The 25,224-nt window shown below is 35.9% G+C and overlaps 1 protein-coding gene across 6 annotated transcripts in view; it reads left to right on the forward strand.

The window, feature by feature from the left end:
- CBLB (Cbl proto-oncogene B) overlaps positions 1 to 25,224 on the forward strand; it is a 131,436-nt gene that overhangs the window by 99,416 nt on the left and 6,796 nt on the right. For 5 of the 6 annotated variants that reach the window (XM_054086418.1, XM_054086428.1, XM_054086435.1 and 2 more), the window contains exons 11-18: positions 3,151 to 3,336; positions 5,443 to 5,808; positions 8,681 to 8,775; positions 13,384 to 13,533; positions 18,040 to 18,128; positions 18,228 to 18,362; positions 19,651 to 19,788; positions 22,256 to 22,375. In XM_054086418.1, the coding sequence (XP_053942393.1) occupies positions 3,151 to 3,336; positions 5,443 to 5,808; positions 8,681 to 8,775; positions 13,384 to 13,533; positions 18,040 to 18,128; positions 18,228 to 18,362; positions 19,651 to 19,788; positions 22,256 to 22,375 (1,279 nt within the window). The remainder of the gene's footprint in view (positions 1 to 3,150; positions 3,337 to 5,442; positions 5,809 to 8,680; positions 8,776 to 13,383; positions 13,534 to 18,039; positions 18,129 to 18,227; positions 18,363 to 19,650; positions 19,789 to 22,255; positions 22,376 to 25,224) is intronic. The other variant, XM_054086443.1, reaches the window with a different exon arrangement.

The raw sequence follows: 25,224 nt of genomic DNA on the forward strand, positions 1-25,224 counted from the left end.
AGAAAAACTGCAGGTGTTTGCAGCTATTTTCCTTTTAAGCCTTGTAAGTTATTTTTTAACCTATTAGTCAATCATCAGTTCCCTTTTTGAAATCTCTGAAGCTGCAGCTTGTTGTGATAGCATTGTGGCTGTAGGCAATAGTAGTTCAAAGGACTGAAAGATTATTTTGCTATTTTGGAACAAGACATTGATTTAAACTTAACTTGAAGTCCTTTCACGCGCTTACTACTGCGAAAAATTTCCTTTTCGTTTTGGCAGAATGACTTACCGTCCATGGAATATGGTGGGTAGAGACAGCTAAATACCAAATATGTGTTGAACCAGAAGTTTATGGCGTAAATTAAATCTCTTGTTTTAACAGTGTTAAAAACATGTTAGGTTTTAAGAATCTTGACATATAAAATGATTTTTCATATTATTTTGTGTTCTGTTACTGCCTGCTACATATTAGATGTGTCTCTTAGTGACTTGTTTCCATAAATCTGAAAATAGCATCGGTCCTCACTGGGTTTCAAATGTTAATATTTCCATGATTTCTGTCTTTGCTGAATCTGGACTGTTGTTATGGCTGGAGAAAAGAAGTCTGGCATGGATAGGACTAGTGGGCTCATTGAGGGAAGAGCATATTATTTTGCCTAGTGATTATTTAGAGCAGAACCGTGTAAGAGAAAGTCACCATAGAGAAACAGTGATGCGTATTCTTAAAATGCTATCACTATGATATTGTTCACTTAGCTGTGGGTTTTACAACTACGTGCAGTGTGGCATTTGAGAATGTCAGGTTGCTCTCTCGGGAAGTTCTGTTAATTAATGTGACGGTACGGCAAGTGAGAACAACTTAAATTCCAGACGTGTTTCCTGTCCAGTACTCTGTTTTCAGTATTTCCTATTTTTCTTGTTGTTTCCAACTCCCATTACATCCAGAACTCTTTCTTAGTTTATCCCTGCTGATGGAGACAGTATGTTGTGCAACACCATAATACATAGAAACTTTCTACAAGACTTAGATTTTTTTTTTTTTTTTTTTTAAATAATTATATCTTTCTGGAGGTATGACTTGCTTATTTGATTCTATTCAAATAATTTGGGTAATAAGTTTATTTTCTGTCTGCTGAAGCCAAAGTACTGAATATATTATATAACGTCGCTCTTGGCTTTTAGAATGTTTGGTGGAGGTATAACTAAACTTTGAAAACTATTGCTGTCAAATGATACAATGTTTATTATGGCACGTAACTGATAGATGCTTTCTCCTAAGGAAAATGAATTGACATTCAGTTTATAGTGATTTTATAATTATAGTTGTGTAGGCATGCTTGCAAGATACATATCTAGCTTAGTTATTCAGCTAGTTCCCTTTCCATAATGTTCAGAGAGGGTAAACACTTCACAAGCATTTATGTGTTTATTCTCATGGTCTTCCAGTTCAGGTCAGGAACGTCCACCAATTAGAGCAAACAGAAAATTTAAGGACTGTATTCATATCGTTTAATACGAATACCAAGAGCACCTCTTCATTGAAAAGAGGAACTAGGTTGCCTCTGGTAGCCGTGAAGAGTACGAATCCTGACTTGCTTCATCTCTTGAAGTTGAATATGTAGTTATGACACTGAGTTTACATGCATACTCCAAGTGGTAAGACTCAAAGTATCACCAAAAAAAAAAAAAAAAATTAATTCTGGTAAGGGAATTAGGCTTCAGCTTTCTAGGTCTTTAAAACCTCTTTCTTTTTTTTTTTTTTTTTTTTTAATTTTTCCTTGCAATGTTATCCAGTAATACTGTGGTGGCTTCTGTTTCTAAAGGAAGTCTGGTAGCAATTGCAATTGTATTGAACAGAATATTAAACTAAGCTGTAGTACACAAAGCACTGAGTAAGGAGTCAATATACTAAATCCTTTTCCTAAATCTACTTTTGAATTTATTAAGTTTTCAGATTCTTTTACGTACTCACTATATTTAAAGAAAGGCAATGCTTTCTACTCACCTTGTTAAAGAACTTCCCAGGGTGATGACAAGGATCGGACCAGGATGTATAACATTGATGAGAAAAAGCTTATGAGAAGAGGGGAAAAGTTTTCATCAATGCGATGTATCTTAGAGATGGGTGTATTTTTGTGAGCAATTTTATATGATACTGTTAAGGAAATGACAGGTTGTTAGCCTCTGTAAGCAAGTTATATAGCAAGAATACTAGGATGCCTCAGTGCACAAGTGGCCTGAGACGGATGCTTGATGTGCGTGTCTTCTAGCTACTCATCCGTACTATCAAGGAAACCACAGAACAGCATCAACATCCAAGTTTACTTACAGTGGACTGATACAAATACAGTGGGTTCAAAGAAGTAACTTTGCTGACTTATGTGAGCAACTAAACTGTGTTCGTTAAAATTTGGCCAGGTGACGTTCAGGAACTAATTGCAAGAAATATGTGGGGCCTATACTGAGGATTTAAACCTTTGGTTCTGATGAATTCGAAAAGACAAGTCAAGAAAAAAAAAAACTGCCATTTGTCACTTGGGAAGGATGTTAAGCATGTGTGTGTTGTTCAGTTGATATTGCTTAAGTGATAAACTGAATTATCCTAAAAAGATTTATCATAAATCAGTAAATAAATGAGGAAAGAAATAACTGCTTTGCCTTCTTGCTTGCTGATGATTTTAATTCATAAGTTTTTGGAAGACTCCTTTTTCTATGGATGTATGATTTGAAAATGGGCTGTAGCTAACAGGCAATGTGATGGACTGTCCAACTCTTAAAGTCATCTATACCAATTTAGCTGGAGTACTCTATATTAATAAAAAGGTTCTCAAGAATAACAGTACTGCAATAGAATCTTTGTCTACATTTGTGATTATTTCCTTTTGTATGACAATGATTGCTTGTTTTTAAACAAATTACTGGAATATATATTCTTTTATTTTCATCACAAGTTAACATGGATTTTAGTCTTGAAGCAGAACAACATGTAGCCTTTCTCTTAGGCTGAGCACCTATACTGTCTATTAATTTAAGAGTAGCAGGGTGTCCATTGTGATAAATGACTGTTACCTAGTATACCTAAAAAGGATCAAGTGTTTCACTGATGGAGTGGGAGTTGTATATTTGATCATCAAGTAAATACTTAGTGATATTTCTTTTTCTGTCTTGAAGTGCAATGAGAGGCAAAATTCACCAGTGACTTCCCCAGGATCTTCCCCTCTTGTACAAAGAAGAAAACCACTTCCAGATCCCCTGCAAATCCCACATCTTAGTCTTCCACCTGTACCGCCTCGTCTGGATCTAATTCAGAAGGGAGTAGCACGGTCACCATGTGCCAGCCCGACGGGATCACCAAAGGTGAGTCTTACTGAACCATGAAAGCTTTGTATATGAATGTTGAGAAATTGCTTTTGGTAGTTTTCAAGGTGAGCTTGCTTGCTTGTTTTGGAAGATTATTATGAAATTTTCTCTGTGTGTTTTCTTTTTCAGGAGTTGTCTCTGTCCAAAAGAACTTGAATTCCTTGTAGCTTAGAAACACTTTAGATTAGATCTACATTGGTTAAGTTTATCTCCTTCAGTTGACTTTGGCAGGTGCCTGTCAGTTTGCATAATACCTTACATACTCAGATGTTTATAGCTACACGTGTTGGTCAAATGTGACCTCTGTTTTTCTGATGATTGTACAGCACTTGGTTATGGTCAGAATTTCGAATACATTACTCTAATGGATCTATTGTGTAATAAACCTCAATTCATAAAAATAAGTAGAAATGAAAGTTTCCTGAAGGTAAATGTAAAGATCACTATCTCATTAAAATTACATGCTGTGTTCTGATGGTGATTTATGCTCAATTTGCACAATAGCCTTACAACAAAAATACGTGCAGAGACACATCTTTCAAAACTTTAAATGCCATATATTAGGGCTGAATTTTAAAGGAAAAATATAATGATTCTATGGCAATAAATTATATGCTGCATTTTGTGAAACAAATGATACTAAAGAGTTAATGATTTTTTGAATCAATAAGCATGAAGGAGAAAAAATACTGTCTTTGTTGCTCTCTATTACAAGTTGATAATTTGCTGTAATTGCCGTATAGAGAGGGCAAATTAGATTTAAATTCTGATTCTTAGATGATGAATTCAAATTGGAAGTTCAAAACATGGCTTGAAACCTATTTGCTCACAATTATCCAGTATGAAGTACCCTATTTATTTTGTCAGGTTTTCACTTAAAGCTTGAAAATCAACAACTTTTTAAGATAGTAGTAGTTTGTAGTTTAGAGGAAAGACTAGAGTTTGAATACTTTCTTTAATTGTCTTTCATTGCTTTCTATATTATGCAAGGAAATTTGTAACATATTGAGGATATATGCTAAACATTTGGTACGTCCATTACAAATTAATTTTGCAGTAGACTATTTTTACAAAGTTAATGTCTTCTAAAACCCAGAAAATCAGAAATACCATTAATATCACTTTTTTTTTTTTGATGACATTGTTTTGAAAATGCTGAGGGTTTCCTTTAAACTTTCTCTGGAAAAAAAATACTCTTTTCTTTTTCTACAGTGGAAAATTGTAAGTATAGTTGTAACTATAAGCTATTATAAAACTATTTGATTTAGCTGTTTTATTGCTGCCTTGACAGTGAGAATATCTATTTTTCTTAACTAGCAGCTGAATTAAATACCCCTTTATTTAATATACTGTCTTATTTATATGAATAGACCTGGAGAGCAACTTTATTTTCAATCTAAGTAAATTATTGAGGAGCTGCTTGAAGAATAATGGTGGGCAAACATGTGAAGTGAGAGCAAATGCTCTTCTTACTTCAAAACTTTTTATGGCCTTGATCTCTTCAAGAGGTAATAATATGCAGACTTACCAGAGTCTATGGAAATTATACCTTCTAATGCAAGTAATCTTCCCTGTATTTCTTACAGTAGCTGGTGGAAAGAGAAACATCTTTCATAAACACCTATCTTGAGCATTATTTTGTAGTAATAGTAGTTACTACAAAATAGTAATTATTGTTAGTAATTCTATCCTAATTAAAATGGTTTGGATTTATCAGATTTGTGTTCTTATATGGGTAGCTGTAGAGTTCCAAGTTTTCCTTTTGGTAGCTTGTTTTTCAGCTATTTAGTACTACTGCTCATAATTTTAGAAAGTATATCATAATTTCACCATTTATAATACATTTAGTTCTAACAAAGGAAGTTCTCTGGCAAAGGTTGTTTCCAGATGAGCTAGTTTGAAACATGAATATGTATTTAAATATGCTACCAGAAAAACTGAAGTGCAATTGAAACAGATTGGACACTCATAACTATGTAACTTACTGGCCACTACTCTTATTATGCCTTGAAAATATCTCAATTACAAATAGTAAAGCCATACTTGATCATGAGGCTTATGCGTACCTACATGTAACCTTTTTTAACTTATTATGTTGTTTAGTCTTCCCCTTGTATGGTGAGGAAACAAGACAAACCTTTGCCAGCACCTCCACCTCCCTTGCGTGATCCTCCACCACCCCCACCGGAAAGACCCCCTCCGATTCCACCAGACAATAGGATAAGCAGACATCTGCATCATCCAGAAAGCGTGCCTTCTAGAGACCAGCCAATGCCCCTTGAAGGCTGGTGCCCCAGAGATGTGTTTGGGACAAATCAGCTGGTAGGATGTCGAATAGGGAGTGATGCTTCTCCCAAACCAGGACTGACTGCAATTTCAAATATAAATGGAAGGCACAACCGCATAAGTTCTGATCCAGGATTTATGAGGAAACATAGACGTCATGAGCTGCCCGCAGAAGGTGCTAAGGTACGAAATGAGCCGAATGTGTTGAGTCCTAATTTGACACCCTCTTGCTGCATTGTCTTACATTGGCTAAAGTTCTGTTTATATTGGTCAGTGTTAATCTGCTGGTTTCAAATCTTTCCCTTTGCTACTTAATAAGCTCATCGTAAATAAATGGTTTGTTAAATACTGTGATTTGTAAAGCAGTAGTACATTAGAGTCTAAGTTACATTTAACATAATGGCTTGGAGAGCAAATCCTAGATTTCCTATATTCTTTTAGCAAATTATTCATACAGTTACAGTGCATGATAATAATACAGCACTATATGCTGTAATATATTTATATAGCATCTCAGGTACACTTTGGAAGTGTCTTAGGCCAAGATTGTGTATACATTTGCTGATGGAATAATAGACATTCTGGTTACCCAAGACATAGGTGAGAATTTCCTCCTAATGCATAGTCTAAATCTGCCTCTCTCCAATTTATACCCATTGCCCGTAGTTCTATCACTACAAGCCTTTGTAAACAGTCCCTCTCCAGTTTTCTTGTAGGCCCCCTTCAGGTACTGGAATGTCACTATAAGGTTTGCTTGGTGCCTTCTCTTCTCCAAGCCAAATAAGCCCAACTCTCTCAGCCTGTCCTCGTATCGGAGGTGCTCCAGCCCTCTGATCATCCTTGTAGCCCTCCTCTGGACCTGTTCCAACATATCCTTCTTAAGTTGAGGATTCCAGAACGGGACACAGTATTCCAGATGAAGTCTCACAAGAGAGGAAGAGAGAGGCAGAATCACTTCCCTCACCCTGCTGGCCATGCTTCTTTTGATGCAGCCCAGGATGCTGTTGGCCTCCTGCACAGTGAGCGCACATTGCCGGCTCATGTCAAGCTTCTCATCAATCAGCACCCCCAAGTCTTTCTCTGCAGGGCTGCTCTCAATCACATCATCTCCCATCCTGTACTGAAACTGTGCATTGCCCCAGCCCAGGTGTAGGACCTTGCACTTGGCCTTGTTGAACGTCACGAGGTTCACATAGGCTCAATTCTCCAGCTTGTCTAGCTCCCTCTGGATGACATCCCATCCTTCCAGTGTGGTAACTGCACCAAATGGCTTGGTGTCATCTGCAAACTTACTGATCTCACTGTTTGTGTTATTGATGATGTTAAACGGCATTGGTCCCAGTATGGACCCCTGAGGGACACCACTTGTCATGGATCTCCATCTGGACATTGAGCTGTTTGACCACTACTCTCTGAAAACAACCATCCAAACAGTTTCTTATCCACTGAACAATTCACCCACCAAATACATTTCTCTCCAGTTTAGAGAGAAGGTTGTTGTGGGGGACTGTGTCAAAGGCTTTACAGAAGTCCAGATAGATCACATCCACTGTGTCCACTGCTGCCGTTACCACGTCATAGAAAGCCACTAAGTTGGTCAGGCAGGACTTGCCCATGGTGAAGCCATGCTGGCTGCCACTAATCACCTCCCTGTCCTCCATTTGCTTAGCGTAGCTAAAATAAGTGTTGTTTCTTCTATTAAAAAAACCCTGAAGGTTTGTGTCTATATGCTAATTGAAGAAATCTGTGGAGCAGAGCATTGAGGGAGTAGTTCTGGCATTAGGCAGTGTCAGACAATTTGCAAGAAGATGTACAGTTGGGAGGCTTAGGTTTGAAAGAAGATCAAGTGGTGATGGCCTAAGAAAAAAATTCCTGTTTCTACTCTAATCAGTTTTATTAAAGCAGCTCAATTATTTATTCATAGAACAGATTAACTCAAAGATGCTTTTCTTTTTTTTTTTGCTTGAAGATTACATAGCTTTTGCAAAGAAGGATGGATTTGTGGTTAAGTCACAGTAGTTAGAAATCATCACCTTTTCTTTCTATTTGTTTTTCCCAAGGTCACAATTTAACTTTTCTATCTCCGTTTTTTTTTATATGGATGTTGTGGCTATTTTGAAAGTACATAATGGAAATTCTATACGTATTGGTGAAGAACATCAACATATATTATGAAAGGTGCTTAGGAAGTCCATAATATTATATATGGTTAGAATGTTCTTTTATCAGAATTGGGGCAAACCACCAAAATTCTACTTACAAGTATGCTGCTGATTAAAATGCTATAGATTTTAATCTGATTTTAAAAGCATACTGGGTTTATATCTTCAATCGTACTTTCCTGTAGCATTCCAGTTGTGGTCTGGCGCAGTATTGAAGGTGATGGAATGAGTACTTTTCATATCAGAGTAACCACTTGGTGCAGAAGTGCTGTTGTCTGGAGGTTACATATGTAATTTTTAACCAAATCCTGTTTGAACTGCCATCTTCAGGTGACAGATCTAAGCTGTTTGGTTAAATGGAGCAACCGACAACTCTGAGTTATCATTTCAGGCATGTGCACATTCACAAGGGAAACATTTAATTTTAATCCCTGATTCATATATCAATTGTAAAACAATCTTTTTGCTATTGGTAAAAGCCAAGAATTAGGAAGACAATCCTGCAGATAGGATTCTGGCAGGCACTGAATAACAGTGTTTTTAAAAACATTAATGCTTAGTGTGCTGTACCTGTTGTACTGACTTCATCTTTCTCACTATGGTTAGTGTGCAAACTCAAAATCTTAATTTTCCCCGAAGCAGTTCAGCTGTAATGGAGTAGTTCATCTCGTAACTGTGCTGTGGAACTTTCTCCTTTGATGAAGTTTAAAACTAATGTGTCCTACAGCTCTAGATGGGAGAGTGTCACTCCGGATAATAGCTCTGTAGTGTGAAAAGCTAGGAAAGCCTTTACCTACAGTTTTCCTAAGGTCTGTTTTGTAATACCTGGTTGATGAACATCTGTAATGATAAACAGCAGGAGACACCCATTGTAACACTTTTGCAATTTTTAGATCTTTTCAAATGGTCACCTGGTAAATGAAGAATATGATGTCCCTCCACGGCTTTCACCTCCTCTTCCAACTGCCTCCGTCGTCCCTAGTATGAAGTAAGTTAACTTGATCTGTACAAAAAAAGTGTTAACTAATGTGAGATAACAGCACTGATTGCTTAAAGAAAAACAGGAAAAAGAAAGAAATAAAGTTATCTAATACAACTTGGCAATACAATTTCTGTGAATTTTAATGTGGTTTTACAAAGGAAACTTAACTTGTATCGCTTAAGTGGGAGCAGTTCAAATGTTAAAGGAACATACTACTTCTGTACAGGAAGAGAAAATAAATTGTAGCAGATCTTGCTCACAGGCATTTGGCAGTGGAAGCAGACATTATCTGATTTTGCTTCTGCTACTACAGGAGAAGTGTGGTCAGGGCCATTTATCACAGTAGATGAGAGACTCTAGGAAAAGTGCTAAGAGTAAAATGCATTATTTCTGTGTTTGAGTTCTGCCCCTAATCTAGTCAGGCTTTCTACATATGGAACTTTATTCAGTGTTCACACCAGTTTCTTTTCTTTGTTGTGGCTGAAAACCAACCAACTAAAAATATTTTATATCCATTTTAAACAGAGTCAGCCTCTCCCAGTTTCAGAATATGCAATATTTAGGAGTTTTCAAGTTAAGTAGTGTTTGGTTTATTCCTGTGAGTAGGTCCTATTTTGCTATATCAATAGAAAATTTGCCTCTTTGTTTCAGAAATACTTTATACCACGATGATGTTTTCTGTGAGAGAGCATCTGTTGTGAAGTATGTAAAGGGGCATACAATTCCAAGTACTTTTGTAGTCTGTAAATTCATTGGGAATATCTAGTTGATTTGAGGTAGTTAAGGAAAAGTAGCATCAAAAGGTATTTCTCCTCTTGCTATCCCTTCTGTCTTGCAAACAAACTTGGAAGGTAAAATCATAGCTCCATTAGAGGCAACTGTGACTTGGAGATCCTGGCTCCCTTGAAATGAGCCTTTGGCATGGCACTTTTCTAGTGGTGTTAGAAGGAGCACTGCAGACATGCGGATTCCAGATGTTTGAGAGATGATACTTGGGAGTACACAAGTTGTTCTTAGCTCATAGCTTGACAAGCCAGGAGTTTGGATGCATCACCTGTTCTGTGGTAACTCTCATTGCTTTGCAGGTTTACCCTTTGACAGGTAGAAAATTGTGTCCTCCTCTGTGAGGGAAGGTGAACTGCATTTGAAGAGTTTTCACCAATTACAACACAGTAGGGACACACTTGGAATTTATCATGTATTTTGATTCAATCTTAAAGGTATTCAAGTTGTGTACTCCACAGGGCAAATCAAAGTTGGTAAGTGGGAGATTAACAGGATTCTTTTCAAAAGCACAGTCCTGATCCAAACTGAAATACGTGGACTTGCAAGTTCATTGTGTCTAAATTCTCTGATCAGTTTGGCAGTAAACAATGGAAGAAAAACCTTTCTCTGAAATGCTTCTAAATAAGTTTGAGATGTTGTTTTCCCTGGAGTTCTGTTTACACCTAAACTGGATATCAAGTGGCTCAACAGAAACTAATTCTCACATCTTTTCCTGTTTTGCCTTTGGCCCTTGGTGCTCAGTTAGATGAGGGAGATTGACATTGAGCCTTCTGTACAATAAACCAGAAAATAGAAGGTCAGTTGCTTACCAGAATCTAATTCTGACTTCCAATTTTAAAATATTTCCACTTAAGGAGTAGGAGGGGGAACTGGAGAATATGTACATACAGTCTACTGGTCAGTTTTATATTCCTCTGTACCCAAGTCTTCTAAGGATGTAAGTAATGAAGTTGTTTAAAGTTCTTTAATTTCAGCAGCTTGATAAACAGATGCCTAAATATGTCATGTCTTCACTTATGATGACAATGTTCGTCTGTTCAGTAACAATAAAAACTGTAAAATATTTGTTTACTTATCTTACTTGGTAGTTTTGTGGAGAAAATAAGAGTCTTAGAACAATAGAGACTTAATAAAACAGTTTGATCTTGAAGACATTTCAGTAATCATGGAGAAAATAGGATAGACATCTAGCAGAATAAGGCAAAAGAAGTTTGAAGTCAATTATTGTAGCTGGAGTAAATTGGAAGAGCAATATGATTTTTCAAAAGATATGAATTTAGAAATACTAACAAAGTAAAATTGTCCTATATTTACATTATAAGTCCCTAACAGAGAGTATATTAGCTATATTTTAGTACTCTTACCTCTTGTACTGCTTTGCAAGTCCAGAGTACCTTTCAAATATTCGTCACATGATATTTACAACCCAGCAAACATTTTCCTTACTGTAAAAGTAGAGAAAGAGAGGCTATACTAGTGTGAAGGACTTGTCTACAGCTACACAGTGCTCAGGGGCAGGAGGCTTGGAACTTGTGTCTTTAATAATAGCTCCAAACCAATAACTATTTCTCAGCAGATAAGGAAGGTTTTGTTTGTTTGTAATAGCCTTTGAAAAGGGCTTTAAAAAATACTACCAACCTGGTTTGGTCAGTATTGGACATTTGGTATTGATCAGTGTTGGACATTTCTGATCTAGATATTAATATTTCAAATGTTGGTATTGGCAGAAGCCAGCAATTCTATTTGTGATTATGTTCAAAAGCTGCAGATTCGGACACATGCTTACATACATGCCTACCTAGATATATATAAAACATCTCCAGAACACGCTGGATTACCATGTAAGAATGAGTGCACCTCCACCGAAATGGGTGAGAAAATAATAATGTATTTTGTGGGCCTTTCAGTGGTCTACCTGAGAGTACTACAGCATTCTCATTATCCAGATACGTTTTTACCTTCTGTTCTTTAAATAGCCTTACAGCAGTGAAACACACCTCTTGTCCATCTAAGAAATCAAGGATGGAAAAAGCAGTTTCACAATAAAAGAAAGGAAAAACAAAAAAAAAGGCAAATTCTGTGTGACATTTTGCTCCCTCTACAGAAGATAGTTGAAAACTGCGGTACAGAGTTGGCTGTTCAGTGCTGTAGGTCTTTTCCCAGTCTTTGGCTTGTGTATCTTTGCAAAAGAAGTTGAATTTCCACCTTTCATGAATTTGTTTCTGAAGTAAAAATATACAACTGGTTGAAGGAAAGTGTCTGAGACGTTACAAGTAGCTGGGGAGCTCTAGACTTCAAATGTATTCCACAAAAGCAGTGTATCTGTCCCCTTCTTTGTTTTTTTTTCTCCCCCTCCTTTTTTTTTTTTTTTTAATTTATTATTTTAGTGACTGGCTAGTACTAATAGTAGTTAGTTATTAATTTTTGTTCACAGAGTACCTGAATGTTCTGAAGTCATATAGCATCGTCTGCAGTAAATAGTGAAAGATATGTTTTTCCTTTGTGAACAAGTGTGCTGTGTGAGTCAGGTGCTGCTTATGTTGAAAAAATGAGGAGATTGGCCTGGCCTGTCATTTCAGCTCTTGCCCTCATGATAAAATCAAACTAATTAGACCACAGTAAGAGAAAGTGTGTCCACTTCCTTCTTAAATTTCCCTGGAGTCCTTAAGAACTTCCCTAAATGATGTATGAAGTAGATATATCATGTAATGCAGCATGTAGTTCATCTCAGGGGCCATTAGCCATACTTTCAAGCCACAAATCAAAATGACTGTGCATGTATTGCAGATCTTTATTCAAGGTGCTCCAGCTGTGTTGGCTTTTTTTGTGGCAAAAAATAAAGATGCTCTTCACTGCATAATGTAATATCCAAGTGATTTTCGAAGTTACACACTTATTTCTCTTCGTGTTCACCTAGTGTAAGAATCAAACTTCTGTTCATGGTTTTCATGTATGATCAAGCTTAAGTAAATGAAGTCCTTATTGTAAGCTTTTGTATTTCAGATGTTGTGTGAGTTTGTTATTTATTGGAGTAATAAATGGAGACAGTCTGTATAAAAGAGTAGATGGTATTGATTGCTAGACCTATATCTAAGCTAGTTATATTTTATGAAGGCCAAAAGAGATGTTGAGGTTGTTAGTGTCTAACAAAACTACTTTCCTCAGAATGCTCACTCATTTTGTTCGTACTTATATAACAGAAAAATGGATGGTAGGAGTTGGTTTTTAATTTTCAAAAAAATTTCATATCCAGCAGTATTCTTCACAATTGAACCTGTTACCTGTAGGTGGAGATTGTAAAGTCGTCTTCTTTCCTGGGCTTCCACTCGTTTTGAGAAGTGATATGAATCACTGTCTGAGGGGGACAATTAAAGGAAATTATTATTTGAAGTAGAAATAATTTAAAATACAGGCAAAGTAAGGGAGTTTGATAAAGTTATGGCTGGAACAAGACTTCACTGAAAGGGTGAATGTCCGCTGCCTCACTGAGCCCTGCTGGATACCATTTGCCCCTAATTAATTTTTGTTTAGTTCTTTTAATAAGTGCAAACAGGTTAATTATAGTAAATGCCTGTTTAGTACTCTGGTTCTTTGCAATTCTGTGCTATGTTGTGCTTGCTTAAAGTAGCTGTTCAAAGGTCAACTGACCTTTTCTCTACGCATTCTCAGTGACCTTACAAGTTTTAGTTTGACAAGGTGGTTTTGTTACCTTACGTGTAACAGATGTATATTAAGTATGCTTAGGCTAAAGATAGTATTTGCTATATTATACTGGAGTCAATTATGTAAAACATAAAGCAAAATTGATCTTTTCCTGATTTCCTTTAGGTGTCCTGCTTCTTCAGCAAATTCTCTGTCTGATAAGTCAAGGGATCACCCAGATGATGATGATGATGATGAATACAAAATTCCTTCTTCACATCCTGTAGTACTGAGCTCACAACCACTTCATAGTCATAATACAAAACCTCTTGCTCGGTAAGGTCATTTCGCAGCTTTGAAGACAAATTAATTACGAAAACTCTGCTTTTTACAAAATTTAACTGGATTCAGCATTTATGATGATGGTTAAGCCTGCCTGCCTTCTAAAATGTCTTATATTTTCAAGCTTGGTTTACTTATGTCTCTGTTTTATTTGACCATCACCACATTCATACAATACAGTGAACTTCACAGGTTTATCTCTGTTTTGTCAAATCAGGGCATTTTTTGCTGTTGAACTGCAGAAATGACATTCAAACTTCTTTGCTTAGGTTGCAGTTTTCTGAACTGACTGGAAGATTCTACCCCCACAACTCTTGCTAATTTAATTTTCAGGACAGTTGTGTGACTGAAATTCCCAAAGTCATCTTTGAAAATCTTTAAACTTTCACATTTTATATAATTATTTTTAAGAAGCAACACGGTACTGAAAAATATGTGAATCGGTAGTTGTAGGTACATACTTTTATTCCCTTTTTAGATGTCTTTTTAGCCTGTTTCGCAGCATGCTTTCTTTGGTCTTCTCAGGAAGAGAACCTTTTTTAAAAAAATCAGATGGAATATTTCTCTTTTGCTTTAACATGTTCTAAAACAATATCTCCAAACTGTCACAGTTCTGATTTATTAATTGATTATGGCAGGGAGATTTGGAGCCAAGGGACATGGCAACTGCAGGCTGTGTCATTCCTGGTGAAATTCTTTGTCTTTGACTCACTTAAAAGAATAAGAATGCCTGGAATTAAGAGAATAAGTCTTGGGAAAAAGAAGGGCCTATTCTTTATTGGTCTTAGAGGTGAGAAGTATGATAGTAAAATCACATATTGATTTTAAAAGTTCAGACTCTTCTGCTATTTGAAAAATGCAGTGACATATTGGTATTTTTTGTTCTCTCTGTCAGAATGTGATGTTAAGGACCCGCCATCAATAAAACATGTGTCTCATCCAAAAATTAGATAATTAGAATTTTTAGACCTCTTTAATCAGGCATTTAGAACGGGTGGAAAAAAGGTCGTAGTCTGATCACTCCTTGCATGCAGGTTAAAAGTTCTGTCATTATTAGAAATGCTGATCCAACCTTCACTATGTAGCTGTGAATATTACACAGTTGCCTGAGTATACAATTACACAAATATTACACAATTTATGGTATTGAGTACTTATATTTTAAGTACTTAAATTCCTCTAGTCTAAGGCTTTAAAAAAAAAAATTATGAATAAAACTCTCAATGTTGACTAAGCAAAAACACGTGAAGAAAAAAAAAATCCAGGGGCCAAATCCTTTTTACCTATGCCATTTTTTTTATCTGTGTGTTCTGCTTCTACATGGGAGTGTCTTGCTGTACCATGCAAAGTCATCTAATAGAGGCTGAGTTATTTGCATGGTGGAGTTACACAGGATTTAAACTTTCTTAGACAAGAAGTAGTCTACAATAGAAGAGAGCAGTATGTGGACTAATTACCTTGGTTTAGTAGCTTCTGAGAGCTATGCCTAGGTTTCGTAAGTAGTTTGTTGCTATAGGGAGTGAGTGAGTCTGTAGAGGAGGCCAATTCACTCCAAGGACCCCACGTCCACACTATGTGTTTTGGGAAGTTTTGGATTTAGACTGGTCTTGTGACTAGAGTACTTAAATAATTGCAGTATATTTGATGACCTCCTGCAGGACACCTTTTGAGTTAACATCATGCAGAAACCATTGAGTCTGCATGCTCAGAGACCTCTCTGTGGTGTAAACTAAAGTGCTGTAAATGGGGATGTCTTGTGGAGACTTGTTCCAGTTCATACTCATGACTGAATTAAAATGCTAATGTAGATGCAGCCTTAAAGATTCTTGAGAACATAACCAGTGAGAAAATTAGAAACTTCTCATTTTCTGGTATGCTTATTTTACAGGAAAAAAAAAAAAATGCTTAGTGCTTTTAATTAGCTGGTACGGGATTTCACCATGCCACTGAAATTATTAATAGGGGCTGTAGATGGAAAGATGCTTTCAAAGGTTTTTCTATTTTTTAGTTTATTTTTTACCTAGCATACTTGGCTGGTACTTATAGTGGGGTTTTTTGACATTAATCCAGGACTTGCTATAGAGGAAATACCTCAGTTTGCCATTCAGGTAGCTCTGTGATTAAAACCACTCTTATTATATAATCTGAAAAGAATTTTAACTCAAAACAAACCATTGTCCTAAGAATTAAAAAAAAAAAAAAAAAAGCCTATTGAAAGTTTGTGTCTGAATATATAGGATGTCCCATATACTTTAAATATCTCCTTTTAGCTAATGTCACTGCTTAGGTATGAAAACTGAGATAGAGCTTTCAAAAAGAATCTTGATTCTGATTGATCCTGTATTCTTTTAGTGCACTTTTTTTAATCTCATGGGGAGGGAAGTGTCAATAAACACTTACCTTTCAGTATGGTTTAGCAAAACAGTTAACAATAATTTATTTGTTTTGTTTTTGTCATAAATTTTTACCTTCTTTCAATTCTGTCTCCCCGTGTCACCTTCTCTTATGTCTTTCCAAACTAGTGTTCCTCAGTTCTTGGATAATACTTACAGATTTCAGTAAACTAAAGAACCTACAAAAATTATTCTTGGTGTTATGCTAATTTAGAAGCTGTGTAATTCTTCTGTCCTTCCTTTGATTTGTTATTTTGAAGACTTCTTGGGGTTTTTTTACCAGTAGATATGACAATGCTAAAAATATTACAAGAACAGTACAAAAAATTATTCACAATCTTATTTTCTGGCAGATCAGTTATTTGTCCAGGCACAGGGCAAATTCAGCAATAAGAAATGGAGGGACAGAGTATCAGCATTCCTAATTAGGCTGCTGTTAGCAGAAGGATACATTATTGAATTCTCTGTCTTTCCTAATAAAACTTTTTCCAAAAGGAAAATAAAAGGACAGAGGCTCACTCATTCATACGCATTTGCTGCCTTTTTTTAATGATGTTTACTATTGATGTAAACAGGTATTTTGGCACAATTTTTAAACTGATCACTTAACTGGGCTTATTGTGACATGGAGACTCTGAAGTGGTACCATGTGAAGTTATCTTGCTGCTGTGGCTGTTTAGATTGTTAAAAATGCAGAATAGATTCAAATTAAAGTAGGAAGTATACTTAGTTATTTACTGTATATGCTGAGGAGTCCAAGTGTTGCATCCACTGTATTTGAGAGGTTGAACCAATCTAATTTCAAAGATAGAAGCAATACTTCCTCCACTACTTCCTTGGGGAAATTAATTCGTAACGAAATAGCTCTTACCATTAGGATTTTTTTTATTTTAAGTCTTGTAATTATACTTACATTTCTTTCATTACTCAGAGTTATAACTCTTGGGACCACAAACACAATTTCACTTCCTCTTTCCTGTTTATATATTTTAAATGATTCCAGACCTTCATTCATTTTTCCTTTCCATATGGCCAAAGCTGGTAGGTTTATTAATGTTCGTACTGTTGGTAAAAAACCAAGATCTGAAATTTTAGCTGTATGTAGCTGTAGCAGATTTGCCAATATTTGTTAATAAGGGTGCACGTTGGGTTGGGATTTTTATTTTTAAGCTGGAATTGTTTAGCATAGTGGCCTTTTTCCAAAGAAACTCTCTGGTTCTTTCTTGAATATGCAAGGTCCACAGTTCCAATTATAGGAGTAATTTCCAAGTTCTTTGACATTTATTTAAACATTTAGTATTATGAAAAGGCTTTTGTTCTGTGTTTTTTTTCCCCTGCCGTATTTGAACAGTCTCATCTTACAAAAATAGTCTCCAATATTTTTCTGACAAGACTGTAGGCAACTTTGTGCTGTATGGTTTAGATTATTTTCATATTTAATTTGATACTGTTTCATTTTGAGAGTGTAATATGCTTCCATTTAAAAAAAAAAAATTAAACTGTGGTAGAAGTACCAATGAGTTTTTTTGATGCAGAAATGAATAGGCAACTGACAAACTCCTTTGATTTGCTCTGGTTTTTTGTTTAATGTTTGGCTAAGAGTTTAGTTTAGTTGAAACTTGTTATTGCTGGTGGTGTGTATGTTCTGTTTGGGTTTTTTGTTGTTTTGTTTAATGATTTTTCTGTGTATTTAGTGTGGATAGTTACCAAAATCCATATTTCTCGTTATCGTATTTCTGCTAGGGAAAAATCAGCAGCCAAGAAGACAAATAGGGTTGAGTCTGTGATTTTGCAGTGAATAAACTAATGACCTAAGCTCTAACCTGAGAACTGTTTTAATGTTCTTCCTCTATCTTGTATTGCAGTCTTCTGTAAGTAATGTAAGTTAGTTTCCCACCAAGAAAGCAGCATAATTCTTCAAAAGACTTTTATTGACAGTTTCTCAATATCTGTTCTCAATATAAAAACTGTAAAGTTTAAAATTAGTGCAGCTTCTCTTCTTTCATTTATTTCCCTATAATGAGCTTCCAGTTCAGGTACTTGGTCATCCTGGGAATTAATTGTTGGATAACTAGTTGATTCCTTCCTGTTTAATGTATCTCTTCAGGGTGTGTGAGAACGGTCAGTGTGCTGGAGTAATGAATGGAACACACAGTACTACTTCTGAGATGAAGAAATCAAAACATCCAGAGTTAGGTATGTTTTTTCTTTTCACTGTTTAGCAAGAAAATTTACTTTGTGCTGTGCTAGGGGTACAGCAAGAAAACATTCACTTCTTGTGATTGTGTCATTCAGGAGATGCCTATGATGCACCTACTGTTCCGGTACCTTTGCCACCTGCACGACCTCCTCCTACCAGAGACAACCCAAAACACAGCTCTTTGCTCAACAGGACACCATCCGATTATGATCTTCTGGTGCCCCCTTTAGGTTGCAGACTTTGCTGATTATATTTAATGATTAACATTGCCTAGATGAAGCAAACGCCATGTTTATTGAAAAACAACCAATTTTGAGTATATTAAGAGTACCAGACAAGCTATGGGCTAAATATTACAGCTGTAAGTCAATATTTGTGTCAATGTTCTGTACTTGGTATCTGTCTATAAGACCTCATGCAGTACAGACAAAAAAAAGCATACTAAATCTGTATTGGAGCTATGAAGAAAAGCAAAACCATTTTCCCTAAAAGAAATTATTTTATGTCCCTTAATATGAAGTTTGATCATTGCATTTTAATGCAAGAGTGGAGGTGGGTTTCCATTGTAGCTTAAATAATTCAATTTCTTTTATCAAATATAGAGAACAATGCCAAAGAGGTGGTATTTAAGTAAAGAAACACTAAACTGAATCAATACATCTATTTCTAGGTTTTTTCCATTATCAGGGGACAGTTCAAAACTCTGCCTACTGCTGCCTACAATCACCAAAATCTGTCTTTTCCAAACCTGATTTCTATTCTCCTACACAGAACTCAGTAGGCTCTGCATATTATACTGGAGCTGTGCTTGGCCCCCCACACCTTCACTGACAAACTCAGCTGCAAGATTGTTACTGTGGTGTATGTGTCATTATCCAGTTTTTCTGATTCCATGAAACCTTCTGAGCATGTTCTGGCACTGTACTCTGGTCCCTGATGTGTTCCTGAGTTGTGAGAGTACATACAATTAAAGGCAGAAGAACATATAAAAATCACACTATGTGGTCGGCCTGATACTGTCTGCACCACCTTTTGTACAGAATACATTCTTTTGCCAGGCTCTAGAAAATTCAGTTTATAACTGAGGTCAGAGCTTTAGAACAGCAGATAAAGATAATAAGCAGTATAAATGTTGCAGATTCAATGTAGTCAGCATTGGTGTATGAATATAAATTTATTTGCTTTGCCAGTGAAACATAGCCATTATTCTACAATGACACTCAGTGAAGCTTTCATTATAATACACTCTTTGCAACTGAGCTACTAAAATAAATCTTTCACCCCATCGCAGAAAGGAAACTGAGCACTGCAAAAGATCTTTCAGAGCATGTTTTAGAATAGAATTGTGCATAGTAGGAGTCCGGTTTACTATTTCATTACTGGAATCACTCAGCTGCTAGATGAACCCTAGGGGTAAAGGCCTCAGCTGACAGAGAAAAACAAATTTTAAGCCTTCTTCTTCATTCTACAGTTCTTAGTGAATTTTGGTTCATGGCGTAATTCTTTTCTAAAATGCAGGTGAAGATGCATTTGATAGCTCGCCTCCTTCACTACCCCCACCACCACCTCCTGCTCGACACAGCATGATTGAACACACAAAACCTGCTGGCTCAGGAAACAGACCTTCTTCAGGACATGAGCTGTTCCTTCATTCTGGTAGGAATACAAAGGAAAGAACGTTTTATTCAATTTTCCTTTACTTTAGAGGCATATCTGTTCTGCGATAAAGCTGTCATCAGACTTCAGAAGTTTGTTTTGTCTGTACTTCATTATACAAAATATTAAAGAATAGAGTTGTTTTAATGACGGAGATGAAACAATTCAGACTGCAAAAAGACTTAACTTTTCATTATCACACAGCAATGAAATAAGGTCGATATTTCTATAGCAGGTTAGACATTATGGTAAATTGCACTTTTCTAGTAAGTGTTGTTACTTGCGAAGTACCAAGTTTTCTGTTGTAATCTGTGATACAAGTCTGTATCTTTTTTGTCAACTCCATTGTTTTCTATAGCAAAACATAATTTGTGGGATTTATTTTCAGGTTGCAACCTGGGGAAAAACTAGAAAATAAGGGAAAAGAACATCCTGCTTTAACTGTTGTAAAAAGTGGCAGCAAAATTATATTAATTGTGGACACAATTGCGGGTGCTTGTGGTTCATAACCTTTTAAAGAAGACAAGTTTTTACCTATCTTTCCCTGTGAATCGCTGTGACACTGTTTCAGTCGAGTAATTTGCTTATAAAAGGTATAAAAGCTATGTTCACAGTTTACAAATTTTGTCTTTGAGTTGAAAAGCGTTCGATTATCAGCTTACTCAAGTCGAATACCCACTTGCTTATGATGATGGAAATTACAACAGGATTATTGTGGGTTACAGTGCATACCTACAAAATGTCTTTTTTTTTCTCTGTGGAAGCATCTAAAGGATGTTTCTGTCTTAAGTTTTCCCGTCCCAGGAATATTTTTAGTCATTATCTGCTTGTGGTGTAGTTACATGTCTTCCTTCTCATATCTGTTTTTCTTAGAAGTTGTATGCAGAGAGATGAATTTGAAATATTTTGGTGATATTACAGGAATGCCAAAATGTAGGTGACAAGCAGTTACATGCAAGTCCATAATGGCCTGATAGGTTGTCAGATGTTTGGCTGACCCTAGTGGGTGATAGTAGCTGTGGGATGGGAGTGAGCTAGTTTAGAATAAACTGGATTTTCTTTGTATGGAATGTATTTTATGATGTACTTTTTGCCACCAGTCAAGGCCTGACATGGAGAAATTTGCCAAAACTCTGTACATTTTGTAATGCAAATTCAGCTCATTGTATTACTTTATCATATAAGCCTCTGAATGCATCCAGGTAAAGAGACTTAGCACATTACAGGATGTAAAGGTTGATCTTCACAAATGCAGGACCAGGAATTAATTTATCTTCCACACTTCAAAACAAAAATAACATAACCTTCATCAATATGGTCTCAATGGGTGCCTCAACTGCATCATCTGATGCAGAAACACATGCTGCAGCATTCAGTTCTAATGGGAATGGAGAAGAGAAGAAAAGAGAAGTGCTCACACACAAATGCACAAACTCCATTGATCTGTGTGCAGTTCCCAGAAATGTGCAGAGTTTTGAATTATTGTTATTCCAAATCTAGCAAACATGATCGATAATGTTACGAAAATGTTTAATAGCTTTTAATTTGGAAAATTTATCTACAGTTGTGTTTTTTTTCTTGATATTTGCAAAGTGAATACAATCTTACAGCAGCAGCTCTTAATCGTCTTAGAAGTATATACATCTGCTTAGGCATACATGGTTGTGTGGATTGCCTTTTCTTTTATTAATTTCTAAAACCATATTACTCACTTTGCATCTTGTCAATTAAACTGCTGTAGATGATTTATGATGAGATTTTGATGATTGGTTTCCATACAAATCTTAGGGATGATTTCTCAGCTATCCATCAGAGCCTGTCAGAGTAGAATAATAATCTCATCATCAATAACAGAGAAAAGTTGCACTCATACAAACATTCCTATGAGTCCAGAGTAGAAGCCAGGTCCAAGATGAAGTTAACATTTGTCAGGACTATATCTTTCTCTAATTTTTTAAATTCAATTCCTGTTATCAGCAGTGAGAATTGAAAAGCCTAGTGCCAGTCTTTACCATGCCTGTAATATTTACCCATAGCTGGGACTCTATGAATAGGAAATCCACCCTGCAGTCTTTGTGAACTGCAAAGCATGGAAGTGGAATATCTGGGATGTTTCTATAATAATTGTACTGCTTCAGGCTTTGCAACCTCCTCCATGCTTTGCTAGCTGCAATCTTAGCAGTGTCAGGGTTGGAATTGAAAGATACCTCATGGATGTAAATTGAAGGGCCATAGTCAATGGAGGGTAGACCACCTTTAAGCTATGGCCTTGTTTTTGGCACTTTTTGGATGTATATGTGTGTATGCACGTGCTACAGGGAAACACCACTGTTTGGATTCATGGCTGCTCTGTCTGAATGGAGGCCTTTTTAAGTCTAGGTTCTACGCATCAGCTTCCTCCCTCCTCCCTTTAAATAATAATTCCAGTTATACTAAGACACAGGGTTTTTTTTTCCTGTTCCTTTAGATCCCCATTTTGATCTGATAACTGGTCATGTTCCTTTGCCACCTGCTCGTAGAGTAACTGGAGAAAATGTCAAAACTAATAGGACATCTCAAGATTATGATCAACTTCCTCCCTCTTCAGGTAAGGTAGAAAACTATTCTTGTAGGAAAGTGCAACTTTATGAAACAAATAATATTCATCCATAAAGTCCAATTTTTTTTTTTTTTTTCATTCTGGACAACAAATGGCAATGATAGTACTGCTTTACAAGAATACTAAATCATCAATAGATAAGAAAGATCAAAGTTCTGCAATAAAGGTGGAAGAGACTACCTCTTCTATGTAGGTGTAGATATTATGGCATCAATTTCACCAGCTGCCAGACCGAATGCTGATGTGAGTTCTACTGTTCCTTATTTTTAGAGAAAGGCAGAGATTTTCTTTGCCAGCTTTAAAGCTCGCAAGAGATCTGAAGTCCTGCAGGGACCACACGCATCTTACTTCTATTCTCCTGAAAAAAAAATTTAAAAAAGGAGCTTCATTCTCTAAAGTATTATTATTTCTGATCTTTTTTGTTGAGTTCAAAAAGAACTTTAAAATATTTTTTAATAAAAGAACAGGAACCAAAACCAGTTATAATTCAGTTTTGCCTCTGCAGTGGAACAAGTTTCATTGTATAAAGCCATATTGCTCTCTACAATTACCTGAAAGAAGTTTGTAATGAGATGGGTGTTGGTGTCTTCTCCCCAGTAACAAGTGATAGGACAAGAGGAAGTGGCCTCAAGTTGCACCAGCGGAGATTTAGATTGGATATCAGGAAAACTTTCTTCACCAAAGGGGTTGTCAAGCATTGGAACAAGCTGCCTAGGGAAGTGGAGTCGCCATCCCTGCAGATATTTAGAAGATGTGTAGATGTTACGCATAGGGACATGGTTTACTGGTGGACTTGGCAGTGTTTGTTTTGCAGCTGGACTTGATGATTTTTAAAGGTCTTTTCCAACCAAAAGAATTCTGTGAAGTCCAGTAGAAGCAATTCCTCTGCCACTGAAGTTTTGCTTATTGTTTTTAGGCAACCCACATATCATTTAAAGGAAAGCTACTCAAAATTTAAAATAATTATAAAAAATAAAATACAGTATTAGTTTGGTTTCAAAGTGCTTTTGCCAGTTTATAGATAAATTTTCCTTTTTTTAGCTGTGCATGGTATGTGAGGAAGGGAGAAGAATTGTCACCTGCATCATTTTGTTCTGTGGAGAAACCACACAACAAAAAAAAAAGAGTCAAGTAATGCTTTGGACCATTATTCATTCTCCAGATGAGTGAATTGTGCGTGAAAACTCTTTTCTGATGTGCAAAGTAATGAAGGGACTTATTTCTCTACTGTTTCAGTTGATATGATCATGAATGTTTAATTGCAACAGTCACAAGTGGAAAAACAATGTATTTTTTTAATTGTAATTATATGTCTCCATCTTAGGAATACGTAGTTTAGCTCTGCTGTGGTATAGGAATGAAACAGTCTATTTTTCCCAGTTAAAGTACAGGCGAAATTAAGCCTGAAGAGTGCTACAGAATTTTTAATGAATAATACTTTCGAAAATTAGTGTGATGTCTTTGGTAAATGATAGCGCTTCAGGGAAGGTACATTTACTAATATAACAGTTTCTCTTTTTTTTCCCCATTGCAAAAATATTTTATAATGCATTATTTATAAGGCATTTTTTATAATTCATTTCATCACATTGAGAGATTTATTTATCTTATGTTAGCCTGATTTATTTAGGACATCTTAAATTCTTCTATAAAACAAATTGTGACAATGATATAACTACCTTTTAAAACTGCAGAGTTTTGCTGCAATTCTTGCAGTTCTGTGGTAAAACAATTTTTAATTTTCCTAAATTACTGTGAGTTGTTTGCTACTTAAGATCTTGGAGCTTTCTGATGTCACTTAATAAATACTTTTCCATCTGTATGTTTCCCACAGTCATCTTCTAAAACACCCATATGTGTCAAACTTTTCTATAAATATCATTCTAAAACAGCATGATGTACAGCAAGGTATTCAATTTAATTTCGATTAAATGAAAACTATGTGATAGATCATGTCATGCTCTTAATTGGAAAGTTGTTTTTACAGTGGCAGTAATTCCACAGTATGGAACTGATGAGCCTCAGGATGAGCTGATTCACCTTCACCTATAATTTAAAAAGACAATACAGAGATGTAACTGTGTTCAGAACTTTTGGATTTGCATTTGTTCTGAAATACTCAGTTCAGTTAGGAAATTCTTAATTTCAGCCCTTTCATACGGTGATTCTTTGAAAAGAAATGCAGTTTACTCTAAAATCTAATTATAATTTAGCCACTAGCTCCCAAGAGTATCATGGGGCAGTCCTTTAACTTCTGTATTTTCAAGATTGCTGTCATGATGTTTAACTGAATCGTTAGCATCTAATGAGAAATTTATTCTGATTCAGTAATGTATTTTGTATTGAACACTTGAGAAGTAGTTTTCAACTATGCACCTAACTACCCCAATGATGTATTTTTTCAAACTACTTTAAATATAACTTTTTAAAATTACTATGATAAAAGCAAGAAAAGGAGATATTGCTAATAGTTAGTATATTTTACCTAAGCAGAACCAATGATACGTGGAAAAGGTAGAAGAAAATCAGGCCTTTAATGTAAATGTCTGTTATGTTTTACTGAATTTAGCTGTGCTATAAGAAATGATTTGTTAAGTATATTTTTCTGCTGCCTATTCGCTCACCTGGAATTATTAAAGCACTTGCACACAAATCTAAATTTCTTTACATGAAAATGCTGGAGGAGAGTGTCACGTAATATTTCGGTGTGGATTTCAACTGTCCCTAGGGGGATTAACCTGCTGCAGTAATGTACACTATCAAGGTCATGCCTAAGATCTTGATGGACCAATATGCACAGGTTACTCCATTCTGACTTTCTCCCAGCTCTGTCAGTT

This window comes from Cuculus canorus, chromosome 1 (assembly GCF_017976375.1).
Source record: "Cuculus canorus isolate bCucCan1 chromosome 1, bCucCan1.pri, whole genome shotgun sequence".
NCBI lineage: Eukaryota > Metazoa > Chordata > Aves > Cuculiformes > Cuculidae > Cuculus > Cuculus canorus.